General features: G+C 45.6%; 1 protein-coding gene across 1 annotated transcript in view; it reads right to left on the reverse strand.

The window, feature by feature from the left end:
• The window catches only part of aff2 (AF4/FMR2 family, member 2), a 93245-nt gene extending 70678 nt beyond the window's left edge, over positions 1-22567 (reverse strand). Inside the window, 1 exon segment of the mRNA XM_062476929.1 lies at positions 22421-22567. Coding sequence (XP_062332913.1) covers positions 22421-22473 — 53 coding nt within the window. The 5' untranslated portion in view covers positions 22474-22567.
• Positions 22568-24062: the final 1495 nt, after the last annotated feature.

A 24062-nucleotide genomic window follows, 5' to 3' on the forward strand; every position in this document is an offset into this window, starting at 1 on the left:
GTAGAATATAATCGAGTAGAGTAGAGTAGAATAGAACATGTAACATAATAAGACAACAAATAGTTGAGTAATACAATAGAACAGACTGGAATTTAATGGACTTGTAATTGCCCAGGAGAGGTTGTTTGTCTTGCACAGTAACAGTCTGTGATAAAAAGTCATCAAAATGCAATAGAAACTGAGTTATTTCTTGATCATCAATTTGGCTCTATAGAGACAGAGAGAGTGCATCTCTTTGGAGTCTTCAAAGTCTTCAAAAATGTCACTACAAAAATGTGTATAAAAGTGCTCTCATTATAAAACAGTTATCTTCTGAATAGTTGTTTAGCATCACAACACGTATTCATTGTCATCCATGCTCAGTAATTAAAATCACACTAACAAGTGAATGACACTCAGGTAAGAAGAAAAGACTAATTCTCTAATCAAACAATCTGGTTTGTTTGTCCATAAGCTTGTAAACAGTAGGTGATAGCAATAGGTTAGCATATGTTAATGTGTGTTGTTATATGGATGGGCTTTTGAGAAGGGGAATACCGGCGTCTCAAACTGGTTATCCTCCACAGGAAGTAAACACTGCTATGATATAGAAGTTCTTCTTTCAAAACAACCATCCGCTGGATCCATCCCTTCCCCTCTCTCCCCAACTTGTTCTTTCCCTTTGTACGTTCCTACTCTTTCGTTTGAAGCGCACGCACACACAGAAAGGTAAAACGCAGGTACGCACGCACACACACACACACGCACACACTGAGGACCATCAGGTCATCAGAAGTCAGCAGGCTTTAAGAAGTGCTGGTGTCATTGCAGTCTGCACAATCGGGCGGGACTGAAGCAGCGTTGACACACACAAACAGAATCTTAACCACACGCGTGCACGCACACACGGCGATCCCTGATAACAAAGAAAAACAACAGACAGCTACTTTATCAACCAGAGAGGAGAAGACAAAAGGGAGATTGGAGTTATGGGCGAGACCCTCCCCCGTTCTCTGCAAAGACTCTGATAAATAAGGCACCGAAGAGTCAGGCCAGCGTGTGTGTTTGTGTGTTTGTGTGTTTGTGTGTCAGCTGGAACAGTCTGTTTGTGGAACCATACTGTGTTTTGGTGGGGTTTGGAAGCTTTGTGTGAGTGTGTGCATATACATTTGTACAAATGTCTATATATTCGTGTGTTGATGAACTTGCTCTCTATTCGCGAGACACAACCAAGATCAAGCATTACTCACCACCAGGGAAGGATCACCCACACATACACACACACGTGTGTGCATACACACTGAGTGGACAGCTTTTCTAACCCTCTCATTCTCTAACCATGGCATACAGCCATACCAAATGACATTATATTAGCGAGAAAAAATCAAATTGAGGCTTAATCCAGGCATGTGTTCCTAATATCCACAGCAAATGGCTTGATTAAGAAAGTTAATTTTGTACGAGGCATCATAAAAACGAATGTATTAGTAAATATTATTACACCCATTTTTATTAATGTTGCAACAATTACCTTTTGACATATTGTCTCAATAAATCATTTATATGTCATGGCCAATGTATTATGGGAAATGTAGTGACTGGTAGACCTAGAGAAAGGTAGTTTTTTAATGGACAGTTCTGGGTTTAATCTGATTTTATGTCACTAGTAAAGTCCAAAAACACAAACCTAAAAATAGATATAAAAATGTAAGATCTGTTCTTTCCACATTTTTGCAACTACACAAAAGGATTCTTGTCAAATGGACCAACTCTTTCTAATTCACTGCTTCTTCTGCCTCTAAAAACTAGGCACATGACAACAATCTTCCAGCCCTGGGGTCAGCAAAAGACCAAACCGCCTCTTCTCCACAAGGGAGAAGAGAAATGAAGAAACAATATCTCTCCATTCCTGTGAAAGCAGTGCTAGTCATGTTCTGGGGTTCTGCTTCTCTCCCCCTCTTCTCTCTTCTCAGCGCACACTGGAAACCAGTTTCGGCCATTTTGGAGTTGATGATTTCAGTTAGCATTTTGAAGCAGAATTTTCACAAAAGATAATACACATTTATTTTTTGTATGTGTGTTTGGGAGGGAGTGTGTGTGTGTGTGTGGGGGGGGGGGGTCTGTCGGCATTAACTTGCTCCCTGCGTAACCATGGTAACAGCTCCCACTTCCAGACAGCACGATGTGAGAGGGAAGGAGAGGGCCCCCAAGGACACACGAGCGCACACACACACACATGTACGCACACACACACAGGCACACACGGGAACACACACACACATGTGCACGCACACACAGGCACACACACACACATGTACGCACACACACACAGGCACACACACACACAGGCACACACACACAGGCACACACGGGCACACACACACACATGTACGCACACACACACAGGCACACACACATGTACGCACACACACGTACACGGAAAACACACACGTGTGTGAACACAACATACTTTACACACACACACACTCTCCCTCTCATTCGCTCTCCCTTTATCTCACACGCTCGCCATAAACACGTCCCCTCACACACTCTCCTTCTCTGTGGAGAACACAAAAAGCTAGGTCCAATTACCGCAGCCCCAGCACACAGAGGGTTAACCATGTCAGGGCTGGACCAAAATGCTGATGAGTCACAGACCACAAAGAGAAGGAGGACACACACTTCCAGGACCAAATCCCCCGGCCTCATTTAGGAAGCGTGTGTGTGGATGAGACAACTGTGTTTACATCATAAATTCGAAAAGACAATCTGAGCGATGGCGTCCTGTGACACTCTGAGTGCTCAGGAAAGACCCAGCATTCATTATAAGCCCAGGGTGATCCCATAAGCTCCATCCGCGGCTTGCGGCATCGAGGGTGTGTGTGCGCGTGTCAGATTGCGAAGTAAGTTCAGTGTATTGCTTTAGCCAGACCTTTTTACGCCCTGCCTGGAAAAAAAGGTTATCGTGTGGGTGAAACAGTCTTGAAGACAGGACAGATTGGCAGTCCAAGCACTGGCCGTTCCCTCTATCCCCTCTCTGTTCACCCTGTACTCACATACTGTTCTCTGTTAACAAGGTTTCCCCACACAGACCAACCAGGCTGTCGGCATCGAGGAAATATCTAGTTGTTCGCAACGCCCCAGAATGAGCAAGAGCAAGACAATTCAAACAAGGCCTTGGAAAAATGATGTGTGTTTCTTTTGGAAAAGTGTTAAGCATGGGAGATGAAAAGGAAACGTGCTTTGGAATGTTGACTCCAGTCAAAGCCTTTTAATCGAGGAATGAATGGTAAAAGCAAGCAGGCAAATTCACTCTTTTTTCTTTTCTTTTTTTTTTCGTTATTACAGACTCCCAAATCCCCACTGGCTTTGAGGGGAGGAAGACCCCGACGGTTTCCAATGAGGAAATCCTACTTAAAGACAAAGCCCTCTGAGAACAGGAGAAAGTCTCTCCACTGAAATCTCTTGTTCTTACTCATTTGATCAGAGAAAGAAAGCGATTGAGCAAGCTTTCAAACAAAAATAACACGATACGGAAATGCCTACTGATCACTTACAACCAAACCACGAGACTACCCAAACAACACAGGAGACAAAATGCTTCCCTCTGATCTCATGTTAATTAAAGACACAAATAAAGGCTATAGAATCAAAGAGAGAGCTATTATTTACGCTGGCGAAGTAGAGTGACCTGCTTTTCCTCCAGATGTGTCCAGAGACTGTGTTACATCAAAGAAAAAACGAAAGGGAAAAAAATGGAGATTTCATCTGAAGGGATGAGAAGCTGCACACACACACATGCACACACACACACACACCAATACAGGCAACACGCACACAAGTACCAAAACAGACACACACCCATAAACACTAACATTTCCACACATAGGCGCACACACCAACACACAAGCACATGAGAACAAGCACATGCAAACAGCAACACAGAAGCACAAGCGCACACACACGAATCTAAGTTCATAATGCAGATCCCGACTCGGAAACCTAATCTCAACACAGCTCTCCACACTATCAGGATGGTTCCGAGAACCAGTCTCTCCTGTGACGTCACCAAGCTCTTGCTCTCTGACGCACAGCCCTCCTGTGTGTGTGTGTGTTCTCTGACAGGCGCAGAGAACACACACAGCCCTCCTGTGTGTGTGTGTTCTCTGACAGGCGCAGAGAACACCCTCCAGCTGATTGCAGTCTCCATGCACGACAAAAATCCTGCACGCAGTCATCAAGCTGAAGTCATCAAGCTGAGTCATCAAGGTGACTCTCCCAGTCTGTTAAGAACTTGGACAGGAACCAGACAACAGCACAAGGCGAGCACCCTGGAGCCTGCATAAGCTAGTGGTAAAGCAGACACACACACACACAAACACACACACACAGTGCACTCACAAGCACAAATATAATCGCTACTCGTTCCCAATTTTAACGTAAAACTATGCACACATCTATCGCATGAACACACATGCTGACACACACAGACACACAGTCACACAGACACACAGTCACACAGACACACAGTCACACAGATACACAGTCACACAGATACACAGTCACACAGTCACACAGACAAACAGTCACACAGATACACAGTCTCAGCCTGGAGTTAGGTTCTGTTCATCCTGTCAGTCAGGACATCTGTGACATGCTTGTTGATGTGATGTACCGTTACACTATTTATAACTGGCAAGCCAACAGACTGAATGCTAAACAGCTGTAAGTTTACCTGGAGCTCAATAAGATCAACCAGGGGGAAAGATCACACACACACACACGCACAAACACACAAAGGTGCACACACACACAGCCCAGTGCCACAGCTGTCCGACCACCTGGATGGAGGTGGCATATGCCCAGGTCATACAGTTCAATGTTTGTGTGTTTGTCTGAGAATGTGTGGGTACATGGTTATGTGTTGCTTGTTGTGTGTGTGTGTGTGTGTGTGTGTGTGTGTGTCCATGTACAGACTGATGGATTGCCTAGACAGCCAACTGACAGCAACAAAGAGCTTCTAGGATATTAGCTAATGAGCGTAGCCACATCTCTATGCTGATCTCTTTGTGATAGCAGCTAAGCTAAAAACAGACAGCCCTAATTACTCCCCCTCTGGCTACAGTGGGATATATACCACCGTTAAAGCTCAATTGAAAAATACCATCAAAGCTCAGATAAACAGTAATGAGGCTGATTAAGCTAACATTGGTTAGCTGTATCTAATGAACCTACCCACCTTTAAGTCACGCTGAGTGGGCAGGTGTGGGCTTCTGCTTAAACCCTGAGCCACGTCAAGGAGGACTGTCTGAAGGCTTGATTTCGTGTCTGTAGGATCCGGAAGAGTATCGAACCCTGTTTACTTGTGAACCAGGATAAAGGATTTCTACAGAAAGAGGACCAGTTGTCAGTCCCAAGTATGACTTTGGGGGTTTTAAGTTTCAAACTGCGCCACTTTGACGACAAAGCGCGTGGTTTCATACGTCTTTCATAAGTCCATACGATGCAGTACATTTACATTTACATTTAGTCACTTATCCAGAGCGACTTACAGTAAGTACAGGGACATTCCCCCGAGGCAAGTAGGGTGAAGTGCCTTGCCCAAGGACACATCGTCAATTGGCATGTCCGGGAATCGAACTGGCAACCTTCAGATTACAAGCCCGATTCCCTAACCGCTCAGCCACCTGACTCCCGCAGTAGGAACAGTACTCTCAGAACCAGCATAAAATGACTACTTCTGCTGTTTGTTCAATTGCTGAGGACGTTGATGTTGCTGCCAAGAAATATTAATAATCACAAAAAATTGCAGACAGTTTGGACTTGTGAGACCTTTGTTGTTGACAGTCTTCAAAAAGCGTGGGGAGACTGTGTGTGGACAGACTCCACGCTGGCACAGAGCCGAGAGGTCCCAGACGGAAACGATCCGAGATGGACGTAATCTGGCCCTAAACTGTGTTTTGTGTTTGGGTCCAAATAATCTGATGATGTGTTAGGGCGTGGTTGGCCATAAGCTGACGATAAACACTGATAAACGGCTTACATTTCTTGTTTCCACCCGTTGTGTCTCTCTTTCACTCTTGTTCACAATCGCTGGGGAGAAACAAAGACAAAGGAATACTGCCCTCAGAGTCAAGGATGAGAACATTAAAATGAAACCTTGCAACACAGCAGGGGGTTATGTCTCCAGAGACAGTGGTTTAAGCACTTTGTTGTGGGTGTGTGTGTGTGTGCACGAGAGTCTTTATGTGTGTGTGTATGTTGTATTATATGGGGAGTGGACAGCCTTTGCCCAACTCAATCCGACTCCAGTGAATTGCTGGGGTGATAATCAGGTTTAGGAGCGCTCTCGGGCTCCCCTCTATCTCTCTCATTCACACACACACACACACACAAGCACGCACGCACACAGATGAGAAGATCAGAGATGCTCCAGCTGTTAAAGAATAAAATTGTAGGCCGTGCCTCGGATAGCCTGGGATTCAATCGCACACACAAACATCTTTTTTACAAACACTTAATTTTCTTTCATTGTGGGTTATTTTACAAGATCGACTGATAAATGAAGAAAAAAGACCCATTCCTGTGTAGTGTCGGTGTGAGGAGGCTCCCTTGGTATCCCAGACATGCTGATTAGTTGACAGAAGAGACATCAAGACCATCCTCTTCCTTCCCTCCTCACATCCTCCTCTTCCACGCTAAAACGCACAGTGTGTGATGTGTCTACTAACAGTCACATGCCACATGGGGAGGCCACACACATACACACTAACCCCCCTATTTTGACGATCTGAAACGCAAGTACCAAACCGCAAAGCGCAAGTAACTTTGTGGGCGGGACTCCGGCTCGGTTGCTATTTTGCCGGCGGGATAAATGACTTTGCGCCTGGCGCAAATCTAAAATGGGTAGGTCCGAAGTAGCTACATTACTAATGGGTGTGGTTTGGGCGTAACGTGCAATAAACCAATCAGAGCGTCATCTCACATTCCCTTTAAGAGCAGCGCTTGTTCCATGGCGGATTGCTATTATAACGGCAGATTTGCCAGGCGCACGCCAGGAGCGGTTCACAGCCAAGGAGACCGACGTTCTAGTCAGGGCCGTAACAGATAGACAAGTGACATTGTATGGGAAAGGCAGAGCAGTTTTCTCATTGCACTAAATTGCCCGCTCATGCTGCTCATTCAAATTCTTATTCTTATTTTTATATAGCCTACCTTATATTTTATTTTTTTAATTGTTTGGTTCTAGGAATTAGTTTAACTATTGTACTTTTTAACTTAATTTAAGACCCGTATATGTTTATTGTTTGCACCTTCCTGCCACAGTAAATTCTGTGTTTGTGTAACATAGGCTACATGGCGAATAAACCGAATTCTGATTCTGATGGAGATGGGAGAAGAAACCCACCCAAATTAGCTACGGTTAAACAGGCGTGGGAGAAAATTGGCACAATTGTTACAAATCATGTTCACATACATAGAGATTTCTCATGAAAATCTTTTGAAGAAATGTAACACGCCATAAATCAAAACAATGTAACGTAGCTTCGTAGAAAGAAGACCCTGGCCTCGCCAGCAGTGTGCACGGACCAAGCTTGCGCCCTTAAAATAGCATCTGAATAATGCGCCATTGACTTTAGACCACGTTTTTCCTGGTCAGTGGCGGAATTGTTTTTCGGAAACTGCAAAATAGCACCAGGGAACGTTTGCGCCGGAACACGCCTCCTTTTTCGCTGAACCGCCCACGGGAGCGCAAGGTCATTTCGACGTGCGTCTGTGGAGGGAAAAGTCAGCTTTGAGTCGAGTGCAAACTAGGAATGATACTTGGGTCGTTGACAAAGTCAATTGCGCTGGGTGCAAGATCGGGCCCTATGTGTTTCGCCGTACAAAGAAAATTGGTGTCACGCCTAAATCCTGTCTCCTCCCAGAGCAGAGAGAGTGCTTTCTCACACACACACACACACACACACACACACACACACACTTACACACCCTAAAATCACACACTAAAATCATTAAGAAAAAACGTGGAGCCCCTTTCTGAACCAGTGTCTCCAAGACAACAGGTGACCTTCCCTTTATGTGAGCTGTCTGTCAAAGAGAGACCTCCACCCATCTACCTCCTCCCCTCAGTTCAATACTAATCACATTCCTACACACTGCAAACGTCTCCCTCACTCTCCTTACTAATACCCCACCGTACGCTAGCTTAGCTGGAGCCCCATTGATTTTCCAATAACATCAACATTATCAAAATAACAAAATGGCCTTCTCCAAGCCTCTCCTATTCCTCTGTGTTCGAGCTGGCTTAGCGACGCCCAGAGCCCACTGCACAGAGGTTGGGGACTGGAGTGATTCAGTGAAGAGGCGCTGGTGCGTCTCTTTTGTGTTACAGGCTCTCTCTCTGTCTCTCTCTCTCTGTCTGCAGTCTCTATTTCTCTCTCTGTCGCTTGTGAGGTAACACAGATGCTAAAAAGGAGGTTGTCTCAATATGCAGGTCTTCAACAGAAGGATGGAACTCTTCTGTAGAGAAGGTATGGAAATGTCTGAAGTTGAGCACTGAGGTTGGGGCTGAGGCTACAGGTTAGGGGCTGAGGGCTGAAGGCTGGTGGCAGGGTCTGGGGACTGGGGGCTGAAGGCTGGAGGCAGGGTCTGGGGACTGAAGGCTGGAGGCAGGGGGCAGGGTCTGGGGACTGAAGGCTGGAGCCAGGGGGCAGGGTCTGGGGACTGGGGGCTGAAGGCTGGGGGCAGGGTCTGGGGACTGAAGGCTGGAGGCAGGGGGCAGGGTCTGGGGACTGAAGGCTGGAGGCAGGGGCAGGGACTGAAGGCTGGAGGCAGGGGGCAGGGTCTGGGGACTGAAGGCTGGAGGCAGGGGGCAGGGTCTGGGGGCTGAAGGCTAGAGGCAGGGGGCAGGGTCTGGGGACTGAAGGCTGGAGGCAGGGGGCAGGGTCTGGGGACTGAAGGCTGGAGGCAGGGGGCAGGGTCTGGGGACTGAAGGCTGGAGGCAGGGGGCAGGGTCTGGGGACTGAAGGCTGGAGGCAGGGGGCAGGGTCTGGGGGATGAAGGCTGGAGGCAGGGGGCAGGGTCTGGGGACTGGGAATAAAGGTGGGTGCTAAGAGATTCTACCCTGGCATGGGCCTGTGAATAGGAGGCTATTAGAGCGTTTAAATAAAGACTATAGAACTCACTCTGAAAAGCATTTTATTCTTGTAGTGTTTGGCTCAGTATATTTCAGAGGAAATCCAAATTAATTCGGAAAATAATGTTGTATTTTACATATGTGTGTGGCGTGTGTGTGTGTGTGTCAGCCCCGAGCAGCGGAGAAGCTGCAGCAGTGTGAGACAGCAAACGTTGCCCACCCACCTCTCACCCCACGTACACCCAGGCACCCCCCCATCCTGCCTTATCTGTGGCTGCAGACAGAGGCACCACTATCTATCCTTCAACCTTCTGACACACTGCCGTCTCCAAACTCAGCCCCCGGCCCCCAGCCCCCGGCCCAGGCCTCAGTCTGAGACCCTGCGTGGTAGAGTGGTTTGGAACCACCTTGGTCTAACGGGGTGGGATATCCATGTCCTATCTACCACCTTGGTCTCATGGTTTTGGAGACCCCAGTCTCATCTGCATCAATCCTCCAGTCACAACCCTCCAGCCCCAGCCTCCGGTCCCAAACCTAACCCTACAGCCTCAACCCTCCAGCCCCAACCCTCCAGGTCCAGACCCCCTCTTCCAGACCAGGCATTCCTGCAGCTTGCAGATAGCATTGAGCAGCTAACCTGGAGCCCAGCCACGGGAAGGCCTAGGAAGCTGGAAGCTCTCGCAGTGGAAAACCTGGATGAGCGAGCGCAGAGCTGTGCCACCAGCGTCCCAAACAACACTGAGCCAAGCCTCACACATTAGCCCGCTATAAGCTCCCAATCACAGCCTCCACAGACAAGACACAGACACGCAGGCCTGCACACACACACACACACACACACACACACACACACACACACACACACACATGCACAAACACACATATCTGCATACACAAACTCACACCCTGAAGCACAGAAACAAGTATATTAGTAACTATATATATTAGTATAGTAAATATATAAGTAAATATCAGCAAACTTGAATTACAGGAACAAGCTCCACACCCTTAATATCATAAAGTTCCCATTTGAAGCCAAGACCAGCATTGCATGCACTGTTGCTGAAACAATGGTTTCACTAGGTCTCTCAACAGTCTACAGACTGGGGCTTTAACCACTTTGTGCATTTGTTTGGATATTTATCCTGGTATCTTAAGGTTATTAAGAAAACAGATTTTCTTGGTGGGCTTTAAGCAGTGGCTGGTGTGAGTCATTAGACCCGGTCTGCCTATAGGACCTTAGTGGATTAAAAAAGGACTAATTGAAGGCACCAACCTGATCTTCCCTGATGAATATGCAATGAGAGAAGTGGCTTGGATGTGGTGTGTGTGTGTGTGTGTGTGCATGTGTGTGTGAAGAAGGGGCTATAGACACACTAGCCACTTCCTTCCTGCGGGGGAGCAAACACTTCCTCTAATGATTTCTCCCCCCTTCTCCAGGCGTTCTTCAGAACTCAGCTGTTTCATAGGCCGGACATGTCGATACATTTGTTCAGTTTTTTCTCTGTTTCTCCCCTCTTCTGTTTGGTCATTTATATGTGTTTAATACTGGCTGTGGCCAGACTGGATGTAAAAAAAAAAAATGACAATAATGAACATGTAAATTGTTGAAGTTGGACTTGTGAAATCCCCTGGAATAAAGCTGGACCGGGGTTGTGGGGAGAATTCACAAAGAAAAACAGATGGACAGAAAACACACACTCACACACACACACACAGTGAGACCTCTCCTCTGTCAGCTGCAGATGCCCGCTGGAGAGGAGCCTTTCCTCTTTAATTAAAATTGTTTGAAATTAGTCACAGTCCGTCAGCAAACAAGAGCAGCAAGGACGACTGTGGGCTTCGACAGGGTGGCTATGATCTGGAGAGCCTGTGCTCAAGACACAAGCCAAGACACATCACTAAACCCCTACCCAGAGAGACACAGAGACACACAGAGAGAGACACAGTGAGAGAGACAGAGAGAGAGAGAGAGAGAGAGAGAGAGAGAGAGAGAGAGAGAGAGAGAGAGAGAGAGAGAGAGAGAGAGAGAGAGAGAGAGAGAGAGAGAGAGAGAGAGAGATAGAGAGAGAGCATTATGAGGCCAGTGAACATGTTCATTATCAGACACTCATAAGAAAACACCTCCAGTCTTTCTGAGCTTAAACTGATTTCGATGACAAATTAATGAATGAAGCTTTAAAGGACAGCAGGAAGGGACTGGAAGGACAGACGGAGAAAGACGAGGGAGAAAGAGACGGATGGAACAATAGATGGTGAGAGATAGGGAGAAGAGTGTGGGGCGAAAAGAGAGTGTGTGTTTATACGAAATGTGTTACGCGTACGTGTGTGTGCATGGGTGAAAGAGAGGAACCGGGAAAAAGAGAGAGAGAGGATGGTATACCAGAGAGAGAGAGGATGGTATACCAGAGAGAGAAAGGATGGTATACCAGAGAGAGAGAGGATGGTATACCAGAGAGAGAGAGGATGGTATACCAGAGAGAGAGAGGATGGTATACCAGAGAGAAAGAGGATGGTATACCAGAGAGAAGGAGGATGGTATACCAGAGAGAGAGAGGATGGTATACCAGAGAGAGGGAGGATGGTATACCAGAGAGAGGATGGTATACCAGAGAGAGAGAGGATGGTATACCAGAGAGAGAGAGGATGGTATACCAGAGAGAGAGAGGATGGTATACCAGAGAGAAGGAGGATGGTATACCAGAGAGAAGGAGGATGGTATACCAGAGAGAGAGAGGATGGTATACCAGAGAAAAGGAGGACGGTATACCAGAGAGAGGGAGGATGGTATACCAGAGAGAGAGAGGATGGTATACCAGAGAGAGAGAGGATGGTATACCAGAGAGAGAGAGGATGGTATACCAGAGAGAAGGAGGATGGTATACCAGAGAGAGGGAGGATGGTATACCAGAGAAAGAGAGGATGGTATACCAGAGAGAGAGAGAGGATGGTATACCAGAGAGAAGGAGGATGGTATACCAGAGAGAGAGAGGATGGTATACCAGAGAGAGAGAGGATGGTATACCAGAGAGAAGGAGGATGGTATACCAGAGAGAGAGAGGATGGTATACCAAAGAGAGAGAGGATGGTATACCAGAGAGAGAGAGGATGGTATACCAGAGAGAAGGAGGATGGTATACCAGAGAGAGGGAGGTTGGTATACCAGAGAGAGAGAGGATGGTATACCAGAGAGAGGGAGGATGGTATACCAGAGAGAGAGAGGATGGTATACCAGAGAGAGAGGATGGTATACCAGAGAGAGAGAGGATGGTATACCAGAGAGAAGGAGGATGGTATACCAGAGAGAGGGAGGATGGTATACCAGAGAGAGGGAGGATGGTATACCAGAGAGAGGGTGGTATATTATGGCTTAATGACTTCTGGAATAATGGTAATTTCCCTATTCCCTGCCCTGGCTTGGGAGTCAGCTAATGGGTTCATTAACACACACACACTGTGGCGGGCACTGAAGACACAGTCACATCCATCTTGATCGCAATAAACTTGGATGGTCACACACACACACACACATACACACACCACTGCTGACAGAGCAGCTCAAGAGAAGGAAGCCAAGAATTAGAGCACAGATCGATAGATAAATATCAATAAGGGTGAGGCCATAGTCTCACAAACATACACACACACACAAGTCCGCCACCAAAAAGAGGTGTTCGATCAATGTTTAACAGGTGTGTTGTTCACAGTTACGGGTAATAACTCAATGCCATCAGACCTGAAAAGCAGCAACATGCCATAAATCACCTCCAGCCAGATCCCTTTTACACACACACACACACACACACACACACTAAGCCCTTCTCTGTGACCAGTCCTAAACATGCTACGTTACGTATCCACATATCACAGTCTCACCTTGAATTAACCTAGTATTATGTCATTTATATATGTATATATTACATATTTATAATGAATACATAAATAAATAATCCATAATTTCAGATATGTAAAATATTTTAAATGGAAAATTCTTATTTGCTTAATTGACACAGATTCATCTTCTAACTTATAACATTGTCCCCTGCTGTTGTACAGAAATCAGAAACCTCTGCTATGTCTTTGCTTTCCTTTTCCCCACCATACTCAGGAGGCTCTGCAAGGAACACATCCCAGTGGCCCTTCTTTCTCTGAGAGACATAGAGAGAGAGGGAGAGACAGAAAGAGAGTGAGAGAGAGAAAGAGAGAGAGAGAGAGAGAGAGAGAGAGAGAGAGAGAGAGAGAGAGTACCACCAGTAGGATGAGACTGTCCTGAGCTTTGGGGAATTCTACAAGCTATTGCTTCAAGTAAAAACACACCATAACAAAGAAGTACTAATGTGTTGCTAATGGTAGACTCTTTACTAAGAAAACAAGCCCAGTTAGCCAGGGACGAAGATGTAAAGCAGGCTAGGAGTTGGAAATATGGTAGTGAGTGTGTTTTAATGTGAGGTGATAATTTGTCAACATTGACGCAATTTTTGGGTTGGGACACAGTACCCAGCCAAGGCATACAGTAGCTGCCTGCCCACACACACAGTGTTTGTCACTAGTACCGACTACAGTGCAGTATTATCTCAAACCCTGCTTGCTATGTTGTTTTCCATAAAAGGTTTCCAAATGAAGTTTAAAGCCAAGATGCTTTGTATAGAAATATGAAGGAGAATAAGAATGAGGTTGTGTCAGTGGACAGGATAGCGGTCTTATTCACACACACACACACACACACACACACACACACACACACACACACACACACTACATGTACTTCAAAGACTTGTCTCTCATATATGATACATGTATCATTACATGTATTACGGTAATACCAAAAAGATAGAGATTTTAAAAAATGACGAAGATTGACGTGTAACAGGACGCATCATTACTTGCTTTGAACGGGTGAAAGATGAGCAGCATGCCAATCTGTCTCCCACACTTTTCTCCCTCCTAAATCCGGACTTCACTTTGCGGCGACTAAGGCCGTGTCACCAACATTCTCTCGCTCGGACACGAAGAGGCCCAGATTCACAGCTGTTTATGTACACAGAAATATGTATGACACCGGGACGCCAGACGGTGACATGTCCGTAACCCTTGTGCAAACCGGGTGTGCTAACAATGGCGGCCCAAAAAACAGTTAGATACACTTGAGAAAGAGGCTGGCTGAATGATCTCCACTGGGCTGAGACTAAAGGTTTTCTACGACTGACAAGTGATAGGCAGGTAAAATTGGCACAAATTGGCTGGTTATTGGAAATACTTTCATACAGACATGCAAATACTTTTGTCCACATAACCTACAGTACCTCAAGAAAGTTTAATCACGGGTTACGATTTACGTCAATAAGCGATACCGAAAGATAACGTCTAGATCTACCTTACTCTGACATTCAGAATGTCTTACTCAGGTAAAAAAATAAATAAAAGACAAGCGTATTAGCAATGGATATTCATTAAGAATAGCTAACTCTTTTTATCCTACTCTGTGTTGCACATGCTCTAGCTCACGCATGCACTCAGTCCCCCCCTTCCCTCACCTATTTCTGTACAAACAAACATGGTGTGATTCATTCACTGTCCGCCAGCAGCAAGCCAGTTAGCTAGACAGACACCAGGCTTTCTTTGTGTGGTGTAGCATGGGGACTGACTGCTGCTAATATATTCCACTACCTCTCCCTTCTCTGCAGGAAATTGTGTACGTCTTTGTGTGTTTGACCGTATTAGTGTGTGTGAGAATACGTGTTCGACGAGGAGGAGTATCTTGAGCTGCACGCATTCAGCCCACAAGAAGATGGTTCCATCATTATCCTCCAGCTCATTCATGGTGAGCTGGGCAAGAAGCACCACAACATGACTTTTTTTCCAGAGACGGTAATGCTGTGATTGTGACATTACTCAAAGCCGAAACAGTTGGTAAGGTACCTTGGATAGAGCATAAATCCACCTACACCGAGCTTCCCTTAAGTAGCCTGTAACTTTACCAGACAATTCCGGTCTTGGATTAACTTGGCAATTCATTATTGGGTGTGCTTTGCCTTCGGCAAGGGCACAACCTTTGTTATCTCACATATACATTATTGGGTGTGCTTTGCCTTCGGCAAGGGCACAACCTTTGTTCTCTCACATATATATTATTATTATTATTATTATTCTTTTTGCCCCCCTAAAACTCAGTCAATATTTGGCCTACATAGACAACGTAGGTGTCAAAAGTTTCGTCTTGGTAGCGATTGAGTTGCTTCTATTGGAATTTACGTTCCGTTGCATGGTTTGGGCTTAAGTTAAGTTTTTGTGACGAAAAGTGAAGCTAACGGTGGCTAATTTGCTAGTCACAGTCACTGACGTTACTAACGTCACTACGTCACTAACGTCACGAAAACACGCGTGACTACCTTTGGCAGAACATTTGTTTCGCATCTGTTAACTTGGGGGATAGCTAGGCTAACTATAGCTTTACTGCAAGGCAGCTGCAGAAACGCCACAAGCAAAGAGGCCAGGGTGATAACTATTTACTCATTTTACTTTGTGATATGACACACAATTGTGATGTGTAATGTACAATATAAGCTGATATTATTAAGGAAGTACATCTACTTTCGGAAACAGTAGTCTACTATTTCACTGAAATATTAGCATCATGACATTAGCCTGTGTTGCCCGGGCAACACATACTACAGTGGTCTATGATGTATCTGTTTTCAATCGTTAAAATAAACATTCCTCACATATACATTTTCGTTGTAGGATTTATTCTGACATTAGTAAACGATTTGTTGGTGAAATTACCATTACCTGTGGTTTCAAACCAGTGTAGCTCACTGCAACGCTGTAGCTTACGCGAGACACACTACAAAAACATCTACAGTACACAGCTGTTTAGGAAGTCAAACGGCGACAGAAAATGTTCGGCACTCCCCTTACTTAAATCAAAAGTCTATCTAACTACTAACCTGAACTTCATTGCCACAGCCTAAACGTTGTCAATCTGTTCGTGAAAATAATTAATTTCAGCCTAAACCGTACAACGGAACGTTAAATCCAATTTAACCAACGCAATCGCTACCAAGACGAACACAGCAGTAGTCTAGTACTGTACCGTAGTAGTACAATTTACCGGGGCAGCTTCTCCACACAGGGCTATATCGCATTTTGCGTTGTTACTGACAATGATCGTTACCAGTGAGCTTTTTATCAATGAGCGATTTTCCACTAAATAAATGTCAAGCTTATTTACGTTTTGGGGGGCATATATTCAGTTAGCAGATGGTACTGTTTGAATCGCGATTCCATCTTCTACTGCCGGGTAACGTCGTAGAATAATCTTCAAAGGGGGTTCTTTATTAATGAATGAATGCAATGAGTAGGCTAAATGCCTGAAAATATCATGAGAATGGAAAAACTTAAAATGACGTTTAAGTCATAGAGCTTAGGTCAATTTTTACACCGGTCTGCCAAATTTATTCGTTTTGATTCAACGATGAGGCTGCCTCTTGCAGGGGAAATGAGAAGACATCTATTTCATTCTACACTTCACTCGTATTTTCAGTTGTAAACGAGCAGCAAAAAAAAAATGCTTTTAAATCTATGTAATCTTTATAAATAATAAGTATGCATTTTTATATAAAATATACAGAAATATCAGTTGTAAAAATGTCATTCAAAAACGGACCCCTGTGCAACTGACGCAAGCAAGCACACCCTACAATTTCCCCAGAAATTGTACCCTCTCTAGTTACCTTTGGATTGTTCATTAAACCCCATGTTGCATATACAGTATGATTTGTGAAAAGGTTGGGTCATCCTGTACAGAATATCTGATGTGAGTTTCGACTCTATCTGATGTGAGGCTAGTAGCTTTTCACTTCAAACAAGCAGTGAAGAATATCACAACTAGGTTTGCTCTTTTGCGCAAAGGACAAACTACAAGCTTACCCCTCCATTTCCATGGTTGTTAGGCTCTCATGAAAGAATGTGCAATCTCCGCCAGCTTACACCCAGCCAATCATTAAAGGTCACTCTAAAACAAACTGATTTACCATGAAAAACTGAGGAAAACCTCTCTCTCTCCCTACCATGGACTTTTCTTTTTTAGCTGGGCTCCGCTGAATCATCTTATTTGTCATACACTGCTTTCAATACAGCCGCTGACCTTTGAAGCTAGGGAGTAAATTGCTCACTGGCGAAAGGCTAGACTATTAACTCTCACACGCTTCAACACAGACCCGGCCAATTGTAGGCAGAGTAGAACTCTGCGACGACAGCCTATCAGAGAACCTCGCACCGGTTAATTGCTAGGAGATTTCAATTACTACATCACGGAGTAAGTATTTATTTTGTATTTTTGCAGGAGGTGAAGTTAAATATCTTTTTCAAGATATTTTGAGGGAATTTCTGCTTTATTGGTATAGAGACAGCGTAGTGACAGGAATATAGGGAAGGACATGCAGGGAATGGCCCGGGCTGGAATCGAACCCGGGTCCCTGTAGTAAGGAATCAGCAGCCACAGGAAAGGCCTTAAGTTGTACGCGCTCCTACGTAACCAGTCAGCCTGAGTGAATAAAAATGCGATAATTTTGTTAAGATCTTCTTTCATTTTGAGGACTGTCTCAGCTTTGCTGGCTCAGACTTGATTTCAGGCACTGAAGCGTGAACTGTAAGTCCATTCATGAATTGCTTGAATAAACAATCAAGTCACTTTAAGAGATTCATATCAATAAGATGTTATAGTACAGAAGGATTGGAGAAGATAAATACGCATGGTAGCTTAGAGTCTGAAGCCAAACTCTAAAGACAGCATCCCCACTGGTCTTATTGAGAGAGTCAGGGTGCTGAGAGAGTCAGGGTGCCGAGAGAGTCAGGGTGCCGAGAGAGTCAGGGTGCCGAGAGAGTCAGGGTGCCGAGAGAGTCAGAGTCAGGGTGCCGAGAGAGTCAGGGTGCTGAGAGAGTCAGGGTGCTGAGAGAGTCAGGGTGCTGAGAGACCCCCGGCTGATGGACTGTGACAGACAGGGTGATGAAGAGAACGCTCTCCTCCCAGGCCAAGGAGAGGTGAAGGTGGGTCCCTGCTTTTAGATTGGTTGATGCCGAAGCGCATGTGTGCGTGTGGAGAGAGCTTGTGTGTGTGCTGTATGTATATTTCTCCTGCTTCCCTAGGTTGGCAGTGCAGGAAGCCAATGCCACTGAGCTAACATTGTTGACTACTACTAAGAGACGCTGGAGTGAATCTTTTACAGAAAACTCATCTGATCTTCAATCTTTTATCGCACTAACCCACGCAATCGCACTCCCTCTGTCTGTCTTTACACAACACCACGGGCGGACTCGCACCTTGCCAAGGACAAAAGAGATACCTTGTTTCGAGACTTGGCTTCACATGCAGTAATAGCTTCCCTACGCTGCCCTCTATCTGCCCCCTCTCCTGCCCTCTGCCCCTGTGCCAGCTTGTGGCCGACCGTCCCCTGCCTGGGCGAGTGGGCACCGGGGGTGCCTGGGTTGCCAGGTCTGACAGAGCCAATATCCTCCAGATGAACTGGTTAATTGCGGGGTCGGGATGGGGCAAAGGAGCCTATACTGATGTGTACGTGTGTGTGTGTTTGTGTGTGTGTGTGTGTCATAACCCTGCCAGGACTCAGCAGTGCTCTGGTTGCTACCCGACTCAGTGCTGCTGCTTTATCATTCCGCTGCACCGTGCCTGGGCCGCGCTGGCAGATGGCGCCGGCTGCCCTCGGGGCCACGCAGAAAACTTGGCAGGCGAGAGCCACGGCTCCTGGAGCCCCGTGAGATGCCAACCGCTGCTGTGATGCCAGGGCCTGTGTCACGGCGGCCGAGGTGGACGGGGCAGAGGGACGTGCCAGCCGACGCCAGCGTCAGAGCGTGTTTGTGCGTCTGTAATGTACAGGAGGGAGAGAGGGAGCGACGGAGAGAGAGGTAGAAAGTGTTGTGGCTGTGGAGGTGACACGGGAGAGAAAAAAGAAAAGAGAGAGAGAGAAAGAGAGAGAGAGAGAGCGGTGCCAGCAGGGCCGACTGGCATGTCCGAGGATCCGCGCCAGGCACAAATGAGATTGGCAGCGAGGAGCCTCCTCGGGCAGCACTTTTCTAATACGCTGGCCCCCCAGCTGTGGCGTGGGGACGTGCGTGTGATTGTGTGTGGACATGTTGTTGATTCGTTTGCGTTCATTTATATGCATGTATGTGCGAATGTAGGTGTGTGTCCGTGTGTGTCCGTTTGTGCGCGTGTGTTAATGTGTGTCTCTGTGTGTGTGTGTGTGTGTGTGTGTGAGAGTGTGTGTGTGTGTGTAAATGTGTGTATGTGTGTGCTTGTGTGTGTGTGCGGGCGCAGCGGGACGGACCGTGGAGGGTCTGTCAGCAGCAGAGGACCCTGGGAAAACAGAATCTCTGTGACTAAAAGGCGCAGAGCGGGACTATGGAGGCACCAGCCTACCAAAAAAAAGGGGAAAAAAACGAGCTGCAAACAGATTGGACCGGCTAAAAAAAGCGTTATAAATACAGAACTGAAGGTCTGTTCTATAATTCCCACTCGTCTCAAAGTGTCCACAAGGATAACTCTGTTTTCCTGCAACTAACTGCTGTTCTGTGAATGCTATGTGATATTACTGAGATGTGAACATTTTTGTTCAAAACCCATTTCAATCAAGACGTCTACCGTAAAATCTATATACTGTTCCAAAATGTTAACGTTCTGAAATGATTATAACCTGATAAGTGCAGTTTGTATTGATTGAAGGATTGCAATACTTGGTATGGTCTTAATTGTTGACTTCCCAGGTTTTTATCCATCCTCTAGAAAACATTGGATTACATACTGCTTTAACATAGGGTTTATTATCTGTGACATTCTGTTTGGAGGAACACAGCCTGTAGGTATTTGGTAGGGAGACCATGGAGAGGCAGAATGCTGTTTTTCCTCCTTTCCTGCTTCACTGGTCAGACCCTGCTACCATTGTCATATCAGTCAATAGATACACAAGGCAACACCACTTATCCTCTCTCTTTCTTGTTCTCTTACTCTCTCTGATGCACATTTAAACAAACACATAGGCAAATAGGCCTACACACACTTCTCTCTTTCAACCTTTCTCCCTTCCCTATCCCTCCATCTCGACAACTGTAATCACCATTTGGAAATGCGATGAGGCAACACATTTCCTATGTAATGATAAAACGGTTATTTGGACAGCGTTCCCTGTGGGAGAGGGGAATGAGAGGTGGGGTATTTCACCCGACACTGAGGAGTCATAGAGGAGAGAGGCTCCTCAGGACATGCTGGGTCAACATGAAGTGAGGAATTAAGAAGCTAACAATAAATAACTGAAGCTAATTAAGAGACCTGCATTAAACCCACTACAAAGGTGTATGTGTGTAATGGCGTTATTAGACATGACAGTGCACTGTAAGCTTTTAGAGTTTTTTCTTCTTAGCGATACTAAAAGAGACATTAGGGTGCATAATACAATCTCCTCCTTCAAAAGTAAAATATATATTTTTAAAATGTGTTCATTTAGCAGACGCGATTATTCAAAGTGACATTTGGAGGGGCGGGGGGGGGGGGGGGGGATTCTTCTTCAGTTGTGATAAAGGAAAGGCTGGTACATAGGGAGAAGCTGGGACAGTCACTGGGGCAGGTTTCACTGTTCTGATTGGTGGTGAGAGACCGTATACGGTCTGTGATTGGCTGATATGGAAGACCCGGTGTTCTACAGCTGCTCCACTAACCTTCCACTCTCATCGGCTCCTCTTAGTGGTGACAGAGTGGAGGGATGGGTCACGCGCGTGTGCACCCGCACACGCACACACTCACTCCAGCACATTCCGCAGACACCGTCTCAAGTACACGTGCGTACACAGCATCCACACAGAAGTACACACACACACACTCACACACACACACACACACACTTACACACTCTGCACCTCATTTGGCACCTCGCTGACTCCACACACAGTAGGACCGCGTTGGACTAGATTGAACCCAATCCAGCCTCCCTCGCTTCACTGTACCCCAAACAGAATGAGAGCAATCACAGTGAAATCGATATCCATATTGAGATATCATGGCCACCCCCAGGGGCCAAGAGAATGGCTATCATGACAGAGGGCTGTCACATACACAGTAAATTAAGTGAACAGACAACTCAATGATCAAACAACAGAGGTTATTACAACAATGGCAAAGGGCCAGTCTACTCAAAAGCACCGGACTACAACAGAGTTGTCGTTGACTGATCAATTAAGTACTGATCATCAAACATCGCACAGCTGTGCCACACATTTGAGAATATACCTCTTAATTCCACAATCCAAATTCCGAATCAGATAAGATCTAGTAAAAACAATAATTTGTAAATGTATGTGATGAGTGAATCCATCTCAGTGGAAATGTTTTTAAAGGCCTGGTCCATTATTTGGCTATAGGATAATTTGACAGGGAATTTAAAGAAGTTTTATAGAATAGCTCTACTTGAATAGATATACCAGGGTCATAACTGCATGGAATACACTTGGGAAGTCGGCTCAATCATATCCTCAATCATCAATACAACCAGATGCTAAAAAGTGAATAGACCTACTGTAAATTTAATAAGACAATGGGGAAATTAACCTGTCCTGAATCCTATATAACTATCATTTTGTCACAGGAATGGTTGGTCTTTTCCAAGCATTAGATATGTCATACTTTTATTTGTCTCTTGATCAGAAAATACACCATTGTCCATGTCAGCAGTCTAAAAAGCATCCATTAGGTTAATTATCCCTTTTGGGAAATACTAGTAGGCTATGTGGCAAATAACTGAAATAATTCCTAACTGCTATCGTTTTTAGAAAAGGGCTGTTCCAATTCTATTGTCACCATTCAATGACACGCTGGCTCCTTCTTACCACATGTACTATGTCAACTAAAGGTCTGGACATGAATCCACCAACCACACGATCAATAAAATTACCTGGTTCTAATTCCATGCTGACTGGTGAGAGCAAAACCCCGCAATTCCGAACTTCCTCCATTCATGAGGTGGCAATGTTTATCTGAGTGCACAAGACTTTCTAGCCGTAAAGTAGCCCCATATACGACATGACAATACGTAAACAGAGCCAAATATACTAAAGGATTAGGCTATATTATTTGTACACATTACTGCTCAGTCAAAAAGCGTCTCGAGCCTAAAAGCATTTTCTGAGTAACGCACGGACAGTAAAAGCCGGGAGCGCATCGATGTGGCAGTCCGCGGACTAGAGGAAACCAGTTTCTGACAAAGACACTGGTAATATAAAAGATTCATCTGTACATACCACTGTTGCTCCAGCTCCCAGTCCCGAAAGAAGTCAAACTCGAATAGGTCCATTGTCGGTCCCGGTCCGTTGTCTGATCCGGTAAAGGAACCGGTGCCTGCTAAGCGAAGGCTATGCGTCGGTCTACATAGATATTGTGTGCGTATCTGGAAACTGTAACTAGCGGTACTGTGGAGCTGCTACGTGGTCTGCTGAGCTGACAGGCAGCAAGAGAGCGACACAGACGCACACAGCGAGGAGGACGTCGCTACAGCCTCCCCTGCCTGCCTACAGTGTCCACGCGCACAGAGAGGGAAAGGCGGGGCTTGGAGATGCGTGATAGGATCCCGAGGTGTCTTCTGCTCTCAATAGACTCTTTCGTTCATAACCACTCTCACCTGTATGACATTATGTTTTGTTATCTGACAGTAAGCCTGTGCAAAGAGAAGAACAAATATATCTAACGAACACATTTTATTTTATTTTAATTGTTCACGGAAAAAAGTAGAGTGAAGCTTGAAAGGTCATTACCATACAATTAGCATATTGTTGCCAGAGTCGAAGGTGAATCTCCTATTGAGCGCTAAAAGATAAGGATAGAATGGAGCAGTTGAATTCTGTGACCTGAGATCTATGGGACAGTCTCAATGGGTAATGTTGACAGGATGGTAACCCTGAACTCAACATGAAAAAAGATTGTTGCAATCAGTTAAGCACACGCACACATACTGATCTTCAATAAATTCATATTCCACTCTGCCTGATGGGTGAATATAGCAGGCCACTGAGGGTAATGTCGCAGTCAATGCCACCGGTCAATCCTGTGGAAAGGACATAGTGTTATAATACGTGTGACTAATTTGAATTCACTAAACACTGACAGTGGCTTTAGTGTCTGTGTGCAGCATGTGGTTCACGGTGTTGTTTTTCTGTAATGGTGATGTGTAGCCTAATGGTAGGGAAGGAAGACATGGAGAAAGCGGAAGAAAGCACATTTGGATGTGTCCTGTAAGTGTCTTTCTCTCCCTGGTCCTTACTTTGTTTGGGTCTGGTCTGGGGCACATGCCAGCACAGCTCTGCATCATCCTCACACACACTCACACACACACACACACACACACACACACACACACACACACACACACACACACACACACACGTTGAGCCTCCCAGGCCTGCACAGCCCTCTTCTTCATTTGCATTGTTGACCCGTAAACTGACTGCAAGAAAACTCAGAGCTACTTTGACAGATGGTAGAGAGGGAGCAAGTAAGAGAGAGAGAGAGAGAGAGAGAGAGAGAGAGAGAGAAAGAGAGAAAGAGAGAGAGAGAAAGAGAGAAAGAGAGAGAGAAAGAGAGAAAGAGAGAGAGAAAGGGAAAAGAGAGATGGAGGGAGGGAGGGAACCGAAAGGGGTAGAGGGGAAAGAAGAAAGAAGCAGAGAGAAAATGAGAAAGCGAGGAGTCAGAGCAAACGAAAGGAGAAAACAGAGCACCATTCTCTAACTGGCTTAAATTATTTTCTTTCACAAACACACACACACACACACGACCTGTGCACAACCCCAAACTACACCACAGCCACACAATTTACAATCGTCACAATGGCCTATTGAAATCAGAGGGTGCTTTCCCAATTTCACAAGCGTGCAGGCAAAAAACAACATT

The sequence above is a fragment of the Osmerus eperlanus genome, chromosome 13 (assembly GCF_963692335.1).
Source record: "Osmerus eperlanus chromosome 13, fOsmEpe2.1, whole genome shotgun sequence".
Classification (NCBI taxonomy): domain Eukaryota; kingdom Metazoa; phylum Chordata; class Actinopteri; order Osmeriformes; family Osmeridae; genus Osmerus; species Osmerus eperlanus.